The 14653-nt window shown below is 38.4% G+C and overlaps 1 protein-coding gene across 1 annotated transcript; it reads left to right on the top strand.

Moving 5' to 3' along the window:
• Positions 1-5793: 5793 nt before the first annotated feature.
• Positions 5794-7432, top strand: LOC126015699 (succinate--CoA ligase [ADP-forming] subunit beta, mitochondrial). The gene has a single exon (XM_049778319.1). The coding sequence runs from the start codon at positions 5797-5799 to the stop codon at positions 7093-7095; it is 1299 nt and encodes a 432-aa protein (XP_049634276.1). The 5' UTR covers positions 5794-5796; the 3' UTR covers positions 7096-7432.
• Positions 7433-14653: the final 7221 nt, after the last annotated feature.

Here is a 14653-nt window from a genome sequence, read left to right as displayed (position 1 = left end):
CTAACTCGTTTCAACGCTTACCCTGATGAGGTATTCCTGCGATTTACGAAACAGCTCCGGACTCGCCGACCTGTAGTCGTTCGGGGTGTGGCGGTGGTCTTCGAGCCCAGCGTTGGGCGCCAAAATGCGGGGTCCTGAAGCCCCCCAGGGGGGCCCGGCCAGCAGGAATTAGCTGGGAAGGCTTCTCAGACAACCGCACCTTTATTTAGCTGAACAGAAGCACGGCCACACCTGTAAAAAATCTGAGAGAGGTTAATAATAAAGACCCAAGGCAATGTCTCACTGCTCAAAGGCGTTTATTGGGATACAGCTCCTTCTTTTATAGTGAATGAGAAGGGGGCAGTACAAAGGTGATGTCAGTCATACTTTTTGGCGCGAAGGCCCATACAAGGCAAGGATATATTTCAGGCTTCAAGGAACAAAGAAAGTAAATCATGCTCTAAATAAGGAAGTGGGCAGTGGGCTAGGGAGCTGGATGACCTTCAAGTTATGATGAACGTGCTGTTTCTATGGAAATTTCTAGTGACCTTCTAGCTGCATTCCTAATTGCTTGACTATCAGGAGGTGGTGCAAGATGTGCTTGCCTCAGTGATCTTGAACAGACAATGTAGCATACACTTATTGATAACAGCCTAGTTCACTCCGGAATGTGGTCTTAAGGAGTGGGGCCTTGTTTCTGATAACGGTACCGGACAGTGTTGCTCTCCTCCGGGCTAGAGTTAATTATATCCTGCAGCTGCACATTCCTTTCTCTTTAGCTCAAAAACTTACAGCAAGACTGCATGTAGCCTTTAGGTAAAAGGCTGGACTATGGCAGAAAGAACAGCAAAATGGCCTCAAACAAGTCACAGTCCCCAACAGAAAACAGCAAGATCAAAAAGGGAAATTACATTCAAAGGAGCATCTTTAAGATTTAAATCAAACATGTAACAAGAAACTCTAAAGGCCAGAAGACAGTGGTGGGATATTGTGACAAGACTGAATGAAATGGAGGCTTCACCTAGAATACTGTACCCAGCCCAACTCATGTTCAGGTTTGAAGGAAGGATACATAATTTCACAGCAACAGCTCAGAAACTTTACAGATGCAAAACCAGCCGTAAAGGAAAAACTGAAAGGTCTACTTTAAGACGAGACAGACCAACAGACACACCAAACTTATACACAAAGATGACATTTAATCGCATGACAATCATCTCCCTCAATGTCAATGGACTAAATGCACCAATAAAGTGACAGAGTGGCTAAATGGATCAAAAAGATGAGTCTAACCTTCTACTGCATACAAAAAACACACTTAAATAGTCAGAACAAACATAGACACAAAATCAAAGGCTGGAGGAAAATCATCTAAGCAAACAACACCCTTAATAAAGCTGTGGTAGGGGCCGGAGAGATAGCATGAAAGTAAGGCATTTGCCCTGCATGCAGAATGTCAGTGGTTCGAATCCCGGCATCCCACATGATCCCCTGAGCCTGTAAGGAGCGATTTTTGAGTGTAGAGCTAGAAGTAACCCCTGACACTGCTGGGTGTGACCCAAAAACAAAAACAGAAACAAAAAAAAAACCAAAAAGCTGTGGTGGCCATATTATTATCATACGACACAAACTTTAGACTCAGAAAAGTTGTAAGGGACAAAGATGGACACTTCATACTAATAAAGGGATATGTGCAACAGGAAGAAATTGCACTACTAAACATATACACATTCAATGAGAGACCAGCAAAATATCAAATACAATTATTGACAAATTTAAAAGAGGACATAAATAATAACACAATAATGGTGGGAGACCTCAACACGGCCCTGTCAACACTTGATAGGTCAACCAGACTGAACCCCAACAAAGATATATTAGCCCTGAAAAGAAAATGGAAGAAAGAGGCCTCCTAGATATATATATATATATATATATATATATATATATATATATATATATATATATATATATATATATATATATAGGACACTTCACCCTCAGAAACCTGGATACACATTATACTCCAATGTACATGGGTCATTCTTCAGGATAGACTACAAGCTGGCACATAAAACATACCTCCATAATATTAAGAGGACAGAAATTTTGCAGGCTACCTTCACTGACTACAAGGCTCTGAAATTAAATGTGAACTACAAAGGGACACAGAAGAAAAACTTTAACACCTGGAAATTAAACAGCCTGCTACTGAACAACAAAGTGGGTTCTAGATGAAATCAAAGAGGAAATCAAAACTTTTCTGGAAATAAATGAGAATGAGGACACAAACTATCCTGATATGTGAGATGAAATCAAAGAGGAAATCAAAACTTTCCTGGAAACAAATGACAATGAAGATAAAAACTACTAGAATTTACAGGGCACAGCAAAAGCGGTATTAAAAGGAAAATTTATAGCTTTGCAAGTACATATCAGGAAGGAAGAAGGAGCATACCTCAATAGCTTAATGATGCAGCTTATAAAATTAAAATATGATCAACAAAAGAAACCAAAAATAGTTAGACAGAAGAAAATAACAAAGCTTAGAGCAGAAATGAATGAAGTGGAAACCCAAAAAATAATCCGAAAGATCAACGAAAATAGAAGTTGGTTCTTAGAAAAAATAAACATGATTAATTGAACATCAGCAAAACTCACAAAGAGAGAAACTTGATAACCATATTAGAAATAAAAAGGGGGATATCACTACAAATATTGCAAAGATTCAAAGGGTAATCAGAGACTAATTTGAGAAACTCTATGCCACTAAATATGAGAACCTGGGAGAAATGGATAAATTCTTGGACTCATAACATTTCATCGTTGAATAAGGAGGATATAGCATTATCTACACCCCCCATCACTATTGAGGAAATTAAAACGGTAATCAAATGTCTGCCCCAAAACAAAAGCCTACACCCAGATAGATTCACTAATAAATTCTTTCAAACCTTCCAAGAGAAACTACTACCAATCCTGGTCATTCCTTTTCCAGAAATTGAAAAAAAAACAGAAACACTTCCAAATAGCTTTTATGAAGCCAAAATCACCTTGATACCAAAACCAGAGAGAGATGCTGTCAAGAAAGAAAATTACAGACCAATATCCCTGATGGACACAGATGCAAAGATTCTCAACAAAATCCTGGAAAATAGGATCCAATGCCTCATCAAGGAGATCTTCACTATGATCAAGTAGGTTTCACTCCAGGAATGCAAGGATGGTTTAACACAGGGGTCTTCAAACTACGGCCGCGGGCCACATGCGGCCTGCAGAAGAGTCTGATCCGGCCTGCCAGCAGTGAGCGCTGTTTGGTTGCCAAGATACCTGCCAGCATACACACTCAGTGTCATGGTTTCTCAGGAATGACGTCAACTGCCTCCGCTCACAGAAGTCCGTTGGCTGAGTAGAGGGAGAGTTTTAAAACGTTTCTATGACTTACTTCCCCAGATTACAGCTTTTCTACTTTCAAAAAACCAAGAAGTACCAGAGCTCAATGATGCAGAATGGAAATGGCACCTTGCCTTTCTGACAGATATAACAGAGCTACTCAACAGTTTCAATCTGCAACTTCAAGGCAAGGGGAAGATCATCTGTGATATGGCATCACATGTGAAAGCATTTGAAGTAAAATTAGGCCTTCTCATCAAACAAGTACAGGAGGAAAACTTCAGTCATCTCCCAACAACTCAAAACCTGTCAGCGGACAAACCATTGATTGCATTCCCAAAGGAAACATGTCTGGCTTCACTAGAATTGTTGCAAAAGAAGTTTCAATTAAGATTCAAAGAGCTTCATCTCCATGAACAGGACATACAGCTTTTTCGTAACCCATTTTCTGTTGAGATTGAAAATGTCCTTACAACTTACCAAATGGAACTGGCTGAACTGCAGAATTGTGACTCTCTGAAAAACGCATTTAAGTCAAGTAACTTTTTGAATTTCTATGCATCTCTCCCCTCTGAGACATATCCAAATATCAGGAACCATGCACTCAAAATGATAACCATCTTTGGTAGCACTTATGCCTGTGAACAGACTTTTTCAAGAATGAAATATCTGAAATCTCCAACCAGATCAAGATTAACTGATGCCCACTTGCATCACATGTTACGGCTGGCAGTGACAAATATGGAACCGGACATTGACCATCTCATTAGCTAAAAGCAGGCCCACAGTTCCCACTGAAATACTGGTGCGTGATCTGTTTATTTATAAATGGTTTTCATTTTATTTATATAAGATATGTGCAGTGTGAGTAGGAATTAGTAGCTCATATAGTCCAGCCCTCCAGCTCTTTAAGGAACCGTAATACAACCCCCACTTTAAAAAGTTTGAAGACCCTGGTTTAACATCTATAAATCTATCAACATAATACACAACATCAACAAAAAGAAAAATTAAAACCACATGATCATATCAATGGATGCAGATAAAGCATTTGATATGGTCCAATACCTATTCTTATAAAAACTCTCAGCAAGATGGGAATGGAAGGAACCTTTCTCAATATGGTTAAGGCCATCTACCACAAGCCAATGGCAAATATTATCCTCAATGGAGAAAAACTAAAAGCCTTCCCTCTAAATTCTGGTACAAGACAAGGTTGCCCCCGCTAACCACTCCTATTCAACATAAAAGTGGAAGCACCTGCTATAGCAATTAGGCGAAGAACAAGATATCAAGGGAATCCAGATAGGAAAGGAAGAAGTCAAGCTCTCACTGTTTGCAGATGACATGATACTATACTTAGAAAACCCTAAAGACTCTAACAAAGCTTCTAGAAATAATAGATTCATATAGCAAAGTGGCAGGCTACAAAATTAACATTCAGAAATAAATGGCCTTTTTATAAACCAATAATGATAGGGAAGAAATGGACAGTAAGAAAACAACCCCCATTCACATTAGTGCACACAAACTCAAAAATCTTGGAGTCAACTTGACCCAAGACGTGAAGGACCTATTCAAAGAAAACAATAAAACTTGCTCCAAAAAATAAGAGAGGACACACGGAAATGGAAACACATACCCTGCTCTTGGATTGGCAAGATTAACATCGTTAAAATGGCAATACTTCCCAAAGCATTTTACAGATTTAATGTGATCCCTCTAAAGATCATCATGACATTCTCCAAAGAAGTGGATCAAACACTTACAAATTTCATTTGGAACAATAAACACCCTCAAATAGCTAAAGCAATCCTAGGGAAAAGGAATATGGAAGGTATTATTTTCCCCAACTTTAAACTGTTTTACAAAGCAATAGTTATCAAAACAGCATGGCATTGGAGTAAAGACAGACCCTCAAATCAGTGGAATAGGTTTGAGTACTCATTGAATGTTCCCCAGAGATACAATCACCTCATTTTTTTAAAATAAAGGAGCAAGAAATTCTAAATGAAGCAAGGAAAGCCTCTTCAACAAATGGTGTTGGGACTACTGGTTAGCCACCTGCAAAAAGCGAACATCATGTATGAATGTAAAATCCAAATGGATTAAAGACCTTGATATCAGACCTGAAGGTATATAGAACAACATGTAAGTAAAACACTCCATGACATTAAGACTAAAGGCATCTTTCAGAAGGAAACAGCACTTTCCAAACAAGTGGAAGCAGAAATAAACAGATAGAAATATATTAAGCTGAGAAGCTTCTGCACCTCAAAGGAAATAGTGCCCAGGATACAAGAGCCACCCACTGAGTGGGAGAAATTATTCACGCAATACCCATCAGATAAGGGGCTAATATCCAAAATATACAAGGCACTGACAGAACTTTACAAGAAAAAAACATCTAATCCCATAAAAAAAATGGGAAGCCCTGCCTTGTTAAACAACCATGGATTCCAAATACAGCAGCAACAGCAAAGGAATCTCTCGCTACATGAATACATGAGTATGGAATTGTTGCAAGAAGCTGGTGTCTCTGTTCCCAAAGGACAGGTGGCTAAATCACCAGATGAAGCTTATGCAATTGCCAAAAAATTAGGTACTAAAGATGTTGTGATCAAGGCACAGGTTTTAGCTGGTGGCAGAGGAAAAGGAACATTTGAAAGTGGCCTTAAAGGAGGAGTGAAGATAGTATTTTCTCCAGAAGAAGCAAAGGCTGTTTCCTCACAAATGATCGGAAAAAAGTTATTTACCAAGCAAACAGGAGAAAAAGGCAGAATATGCAATCAAGTATTGGTTTGTGAGCGGAGATATCCCAGAAAAGAATACTACTTTGCAATAACAATGGAAAGGACGTTTCAGGGTCCTGTACTAATAGGAAGTTCTCAAGGTGGGGTCAACATTGAGGATGTTGCTGCTGAGACTCCAGAGGCTATAGTTAAGGAACCCATTGATATTGTAGAAGGAATCAAAAAGGAGCAAGCTGTTCGGCTTGCAGAGAAGATGGGCTTTCCAGCTAACACTGTGGATTCTGCAGCAGAAAACATGATCAAGCTGTACAACCTCTTTCTAAAATATGATGCAACCATGGTAGAAATAAATCCAATGGTAGAGGATTCAGATGGAACTGTGCTATGTATGGACGCAAAGATCAATTTTGATTCTAATTCAGCTTATCGCCAGAAGAAAATTTTTGATCTGCAGGACTGGACCCAGGAAGATGAAAGGGACAAAGATGCAGCTAAGGCAGATCTCAATTACATTGGCCTAGATGGAAATATAGGTTGTCTAGTAAATGGTGCTGGTTTGGCTATGGCCACAATGGATATAATAAAACTTCATGGAGGTACTCCTGCCAACTTTCTTGATGTTGGTGGTGGTGCCACAGTTCATCAGGTAACAGAAGCATTTAAACTCATCACTTCAGATAAAAAGGTACTGGCTATTTTGGTCAACATTTTTGGAGGAATCATGCGGTGTGATGTTATTGCACAGGGTATAGTTATGGCAGTAAAGGATCTGGACATTAAGATACCTATTGTGGTACGGTTACAAGGTACACAAGTTGATGATGCTAAGGCACTGATAGCAGATAGTGGACTTAAAATTCTTGCTTGTGATGACTTGGATGAGGCTGCTAAAATGGTTGTGAAGCTCTCTGAGATAGTGACCCTAGCCAAGCAAGCCCAGGTGGATGTGAAATTTCAGCTGCCAATCTGATTAGAGAAATTGATATATGGTTCAAGGAGTTAAGTATGCTGTAATTGTTCAAATACTGTGTTCTGTATTATTATTGTTCCTTTCCCCTTAATATGTGGAGACTGTAATTGCTCGTATGCACAAAACCTTTTTAAAGCATTTCATCTGCATTTAATTCTACTGTTCATAACAGACTTTATATAAAAAATATAAGTGGTAGATAACTATTTTCTTTTGTTCCAGCTTTCTTTTTTCACTTCCACAGAATGTCACTTGCAATATGCAGTTTGTTATTGTTGGATACAGCATTCTTCATTTATGAGTCCTATGAATAAAATAATAAAAAATATAAAAAAAATGGGGAGAAGAAATGAACAGACACTTTGACAAAGAAGAAATACAAATGGCCAAATGACACATAAAAAATGCTCCTCATCACTAATCATCAGGGATATGAAAATCAAAACAACTATGAGGTACCATCTCACACCATAGAGATAGGTGCACATCACAAAAAATGAGAACAGCAGTGCTGTTGGGCATGTAGAGTGAAAGGAACTCTTATTCACTTCTGGTGGGAATGCCATCTAGTTCAACCTTTATGGAAAGTAATATGGAGATTCCTCCAAAAGCTGGAAATTGAGCTCCTATATGATCCAGCTATACCACTCCTAGCGGTATACCCTAGGAACACAAAAATACAATACAAAAATCCCTTTCTCAAACAGATATTCATTGCAGCACTATTTACAATAGCCAGACTCTGGAAACAACCAAGAGGTCCTTCAGCATATGAATGGCTAAAGAAACTGTGGTACATATACACAATGGAATATTATGCAGCCATCAGGAGAGATGAGGCCATAAAATTTTCCTATACATGGACGTACATAGAATCTATTATGCTGAGTAAAATAAGTCTGAGGGAGAGAGATAGACACTCATCTATGGGTTTTAAGAAAAATAAAAGACATTTTTGCAGTAATTCTCAGAGACAAAAGAGAGGAGGGTTGGAAGGTCCTTCTCATGACATGAAGCTCACCACAGAATGATGAGTACAGTTAGAGAAATAACTACACTGAGAACTATCATAACAAAGTGAATAAATGAGTGTAGTAGAAAGGCTGGGGTTGGGAGGAGGAAACTTTGGGACATTGGTGATGGGAATGTTTCACTGGTGAAGGGGAATGTTCTTTACATAACTAAAAGTCAACTACAGTCATATTTGTAATCAAGGTGTTTTAATAAACACAATAATAAAAATATATTAGCTGACCTGACTTCTGTTAAATTTTCTTCTTGACTTAGAGATGGTCGCAATCTCCCTGTATGTCCACATGGTCTTTTCTTCAAAACTACCAGTCTTTGATATCTCTGCAACTTCTAGTATAGAAAAAGGCCTATAGATTTTATTTTTTGGTTTTGTGTCACACCCGGCAGCACTCAGGGGTTACTCCTGGCTTTATACTCAGAAATCTCTCCCAGCAGGTTCAGGACACCGACCTTCTGCATGCGAGGCAAACACCTTATCTTCATGCTATCTCTCTGGCCCCAGGTCTATAGATTTGGCCTCATTTAATTTGGAGGGATATAATTACAGCTCTTGTTGTGGAGCCACACACTATGGTGTTTGGGAGTGCTGAAGTCAAGTCCAAGGTTTTGCATAAGCCAGGCATGTGCTCTTCCATTTGAGCCACAGCCAAGTCCTTATTTTAATTTAATCACTTTCCTCTTTAAGGCCTATTTTCAAATATAGCCACTGTTCTGAAGGACTGGGGTAGAAATATGGTTTCAATACATACTTTTTTTTCAGTGAAAATATGCATTTTATTAAATATATGTGGGAAAATCGATTCAAAAATACATTATGCTCAGTAAAAATTAACCATTGTATGCGAATGTTTAAGGTGACCACAGAATAGTTATTTGTATATTTTTTATAGCAACAATAGAAATTTTACAGAAGTTAGAATGGAAGACATGCCAGAAAAACTGAACTAGTCCCAACACATGATACAAAGGGTTATATAAATACTTTACAAATGGTTCAGAATTAACTTGTGAAGGATTTAAATTTTCCACACTTTAAATTCTGTTTAATTAAAAAATTAAAAAGATTAATACTACTTTACATCCTTGTTACCATAAAAAGTATGGAGTCACACTTTGTATTATTATAAAGTCTGTATGATTAAGAATTTCTTTTTTTTTTAATTTTTTTTATTTAAGCACCATGATTACATTTGTGATTGTAGTTGGGTTTCATTCATAAAAAGAACAACTCCTTCACCAGTGCAACCTTCTCACCACCAATGCCCCCCCCATCTTCCTCCTTCCCAATCCCTGCTTATATTGTAGACAGGGGATTAACTCATTAATATTAATCATTTCTCACCCAGTAACATTGTCATGCCATCACTCTGGCTTATTCCTACTTGTTTTCAGGCAAGAGCAGGGTTCTGAAAAACACCCTGCCCTACCTATATCTTCCCACATGCCCCCTTCAAACCTGCAAGAGATTGAAGAAGCTTTGAATAGTCTTCTATGTACATACAGAATAACTACCTGAGTTCAAAATGGCACAAAGTGATTCTTGGAGATAGGAATTAGGGGCAACTATTTTTTTTTTTGGTTTAATTAGTTTAGTGAATTTGAGTTTACAATGAGAAACTACTTGTGGCAATCACAGTGTTAATTATCCTTCTCACTGACCCAGAAGGAGACAGGGTGAGGAAACAGTCCTAGAGGACTAGAATCTAGTGTTTACCTCTAGTGAAAATGGAGTGAAACTTTTGCTTTCCACTTTGGAAAATCTAAACTATAGTGGTACCACACCCCTTGAAACTCTAGAGTTTATGACAACTCTGGCAATAAACACTTTAATCCCCAACCAGGGACAAAAGTCAAGCACCTACCTTTGCTATTCTTGACTTTTGTCTGATTACCCTAAAGCACAGCACAAGGACAAGCCTGAAACAAAATCAGATCAGGCTTTTGGGAATATCATGTCCCCAACCAGAGAAGTCCTGAGGAAGTCTTAGCAGTCTGTCAAAACAGAAGGGATGAAAAACAGATAAGGCCTCTTTCTTCCCAATACCTAGAGTCCCAACAAGGCAACTTCTAAACTGCATACAATCTGGAAACTGATAGTTGATGGATGTTTTGTTTTGTTTAAAACTTTCAAAGGAGACTCAAATATAGGACCCAAGGATCAAACGTGCTTCAGAGAGCTTACTTTAACATTGTGAGTAAAGAAGAGCCATAGCAGTGAACCAGTATCATCACAACAGTTCTGCTGGCCCTAGAAATTCAACGTGCAGACTATTATATTTTTTTCCTGGCAAAACAAATGACAAATGAAAGTGGTGATATAGAATAGCCTCTAGGTAGTACACAGCAGGGCTAGAGAAGGGTAAAGTGGAGTTAGGACCAGGCATACCACTAAGGAACCAACAAAGTACTATGGGTTACAAAGGTTCATGGAATAACTGACTTGGCACACAGGTCTCTAATTTTCTTATAGTACATTCATTTTTTTTGTTTGTTTAAAAAGAAACTCTAGGAAAGGGCAGCAGGCCCAGAATTTTCTTGTCATCTTAGTTTGATCATGTTGTGTGTTTTACAGACAGACAAGGGACTCATTCACTCATGGCTTAATTTTCTTTCATTTACTATGGCTTCAAAGACAGAATTCACTCCCCAGCTGAATTAGACCTCGACAAAATCTTTCTCTCAGCTGGTCAAGATGTAAAGGTAAGACAAAAGAACCACTTATAAGTTGTAGTAAGTTGGCCCACTGAGTCTCTAAGAAGAAATACTTCTTGGGAGTTTCTGGTTCTGGAATTAGCTATATAAACTGCTAATATTTACTTTGTTTTCTTTGCAGCCCCCTTAAGAGAAATCCCCTTTTGAAAAAATGGAACTGTAAATATTTTTTCCCTTTGTACACATTTGATGGGCAACAAACTGCAGTAAACAAGAACATTTTTCAATAGTTTCTGCCTTGATTCGGTGCATCCTACCATATTCCTGGGCCACAGAATAATGTGTGGATCTAGGGGCTCACCTGGAGATCACTCTCCCACTTTGGGATAGGAGGTAACCCTTGGAAACAGAGAAGCAGGACTGTCCAGACAGTGCATGCTGAGCAGGAGAGAAGGTGCTGATTTCCGGAGTCCCAGCCCAAAGCTAGGAGGAAATCATAATGAGTGATTGCCCTTGCTGAAAGTTTGGTCACCAATAGGTTGGGAGGACAGGAATGGACACTGAACCTCCAACCTGCTCATAAAATAATCCTCTGGCCTTTGAAGTTAGTTGTACATGTGTGATTCATTTTCGATTATGTAGCTAGAAGAAAAGAAATGGCTTTTTTCCTTATTTACTCTAAAAGCTAATTTAAGAAGTGAGGCTACAACGACATTAACAAAGGTGCTGGAAAGGGTGATGAGCTAGCATTTTCCAGTGAAGTCCACTAATTTTCAGGTTAGGACACATGGTAAGTCTACAATCACAATATCAGAATACAAGACAGGCCTGAAAGGAACATGGAGAGCCCTGCTCAGAGAACCAGAGCAAAGCTGCTCAGGAGTCTGAAAGCATGACTGAAAAATAGATTTCTTCAAAGCACACAGCACAAAGATACCATTAACAGCCAACAATAGTTTAGCTTCTAATCAATCTGTCAGCTGCCAATATTTGAAAAAAGTTATTAAATGAATTGAACTAAAGCAACAGCAACAACAACAAAAACAATACATACATTTTGGAAAGACAATTCAATCTTTAATAAGATTTCTTGGGAACTAAACAGATAATACAGTGAAAAGGTCACTTGCCTTGCAAATGACTGACCCAGGTTTGATCCTCAACACCCTGTATGGTCCCTGAAACTTACTAGAAGTGATCTCTGATCTCTGATCTAGGAGTAAGCCCTAAGTCCTGTTCTTTGTAGATCTCAAACTAAAACACAAAAGTCAAAAACTACAAACAAACAAACCCCAAAAAGAAATTTTTGTTTTCTTAAGTTTTGTATGAAACAACTTTGGGCTACATAGGGAAGAATCAGGAAAGTCTTCTAAGAAGAGATGTTTCCTCAATTTTGGCAAGCTAGGTGGGTATTAAGTAAGGAAAGACAAATGTAAAAGTGTAAAGGTCAAGTATGAAAAATGGGGGGTCCGGCTTTGGGTTCCAGGATATCTTTGCGCAAATAAGATAACTGCACTATCTCTGGGAAGGCAGCTACGTGGGTAGCTGACTTGATAGGTGGAGATTGGACTGTTTATCAGCCCCAACTTATTCCCTGTCCAATAAGCCCTTGTATAATGTGTTACATACTCAGCCTTGTATGGCAATCCTAAAAAAGAAAGACTAATTATAAAACTCAGACAAAGGAAAAGGCAAAGGAAAGTCAATGACAGGAGAGAAAAAAAGTTTCAAGAATGTTTATGATAGAATAATAAGTCAGATAGTGTTTCTCAGAGGTGTGTGTGTGTGTGTGTGTGGTTTGTCATCAGAATAACTTCAGAATAACTATAACAATAGAATTGCCTGACAGCTCTCACTTTTCTTTGAAATTAAATTTTGTTGAGACAACTAAAATAAAGTTATTAGTGTAATAGTTGAAATCCAAACCAACAATAGCAGTATATAGGGATGGGATTTTTAAAAAAGTGATTAAGATTAAATGAGGTTAAGGGTAGGTCTTTCACCCAACATGACTGATGCCATTATAAGAAAAGTAACAACTAATACATTTGTACCCCGTGAGAAGCCACATGAGGACATGGGGAGAATATGGCCATCTCCATGTAAAAGAAAGGTTTCAAGAAGGAACCAACCATGCTGGTACCAGTAACTGGGATTTTCAGCCTCCAAACTGTGAGAAAGCAAGATATTTTTTGATGTTTAAGCCACTCAATCAGTGGTATTTTGTTATAGCAGCCCCAGCAGAACCATATTTTTCAGATAATTTATATCTAATCAAGGGTATGTATTCTCAAATGTCTAATCATTTTGTAAGGTTATATTTTCAAGCAGCAGATACAAATGATGTGTAAAGGAGCATTCTGTGTCATGACAGATTGTACAATGTTCCAGGGTTGTATCTGTCTTGCCCTCATTTGCTATTGGATTATAATGGGGTACTGCCACACCTTCAGAGTTATCTGCTATCCCTAAGTAGAATTAGAAAGCCACACTTATTGGATACTTTAGTAGCTTTAGGGGTTATTTTTGTCTTGCTTCGTTCTCCCCCAACCCACCTAAACCCCATCATCTGCTAGACTGTCCATCATTTATCATGTACTTGATTCCACTAAACCTTCTATTCTCATTCTAAAGCTGCTTTTTCATGGCTATAATTCTGATATGAGATAACCAAGCTCATTCGAAATATGTTTAATAAAGACCAACAGATTTTTGTGCACATATTTTGTAACATCTCTTTTAACACCAGGGAGATGCTATGGGTGCCCCTAAAATTTGGCAGCATCGTAGATTATTAAAATGGCCATCTACCTAACTCCCAGCAAAATGAGGTTCTGCTTTCTTGGCCAAACTGATGGCAAAGGCTTCCAAAAAAGGCAGAATTTCCCTGGGTGTGAAATAAGAGGTTCATGTTTGTTTCTCACTTGTGTTGTGTCTGCCTCCTCTGAGAGCTTGTGGTCTTGCAGCCGGTGCTGGCTGCTGTGCCGAGCTTGCTGTCAGAAATCCTTCCCTTCAATGCCTTCTCAGCCTGACATTCTGCTGAATCTGTAACTCTCACGGAAGGCAGATGTAATTTATCTTCCTACATCTCTATAAAGATCCAAAGAGATACACTAATTTGTTAGGATTCATTCAGAGCCTTCATATAAATTAGAGCCCATAGACTGCTGAGGCAATTTTTAAATGTCAAAACAAAATACTGAATACCTAAATGGAAGTTGAGCAAATGTGCCCACAAGACCTCGGCACTGCTTATCATCTGGTGTTGGCTCCCTCAGAAATGCAGTGTGCTCCTCACAAAGAAAACAAGAACGAACAGTGCTGATGTGGATGTGGGAAGAAAGAAACTCTCATTCACTGCTGGTGGGAATGCTGACTGGTCCAACCTTTTTACAAAACAATATGGATATTTGTCAAAAAACTAGAAATTGAGCTTCCATTTGATTCAGCAATATCACTCTAATGAATATACCCTAGGAATCCAAAAATACCATACAGAAAAGCATTCTCTGCATGCCTATGTTCATCACATCACTATTTATAATAGTCAGACTCTGAAAATAACCCAAATGTCTCAGAACAAAATGGATAAAGAAACTAGTACATTTACACAAATGAATACTATGCAGCTGTTAGGAAAAATGAAGCCATGAAATTTGCTTATACGTGAAAGAATATGAAAAGTATTATGCTGAGTGAAATAAGGCAGACAGAGAATAGGCACAGAATAACCTCACTCATTTGTAGGATAAATAATAGTATATTACAGTACTAATATCCAGAGACAATAGAGATGAGGGCCAGGAGAACCAGTCCATGGCAGGAAGCTTGCAACAAAGAACCAAAATTACAGTGAGGATAGAGAAGGATTCAC

The sequence above is a fragment of the Suncus etruscus genome, chromosome 8 (assembly GCF_024139225.1).
Source record: "Suncus etruscus isolate mSunEtr1 chromosome 8, mSunEtr1.pri.cur, whole genome shotgun sequence".
NCBI classification, from domain to species: domain Eukaryota; kingdom Metazoa; phylum Chordata; class Mammalia; order Eulipotyphla; family Soricidae; genus Suncus; species Suncus etruscus.
Note: the sequence above shows the minus strand (reverse complement) of the source record. Positions and strands in the feature narration are given on the sequence as shown.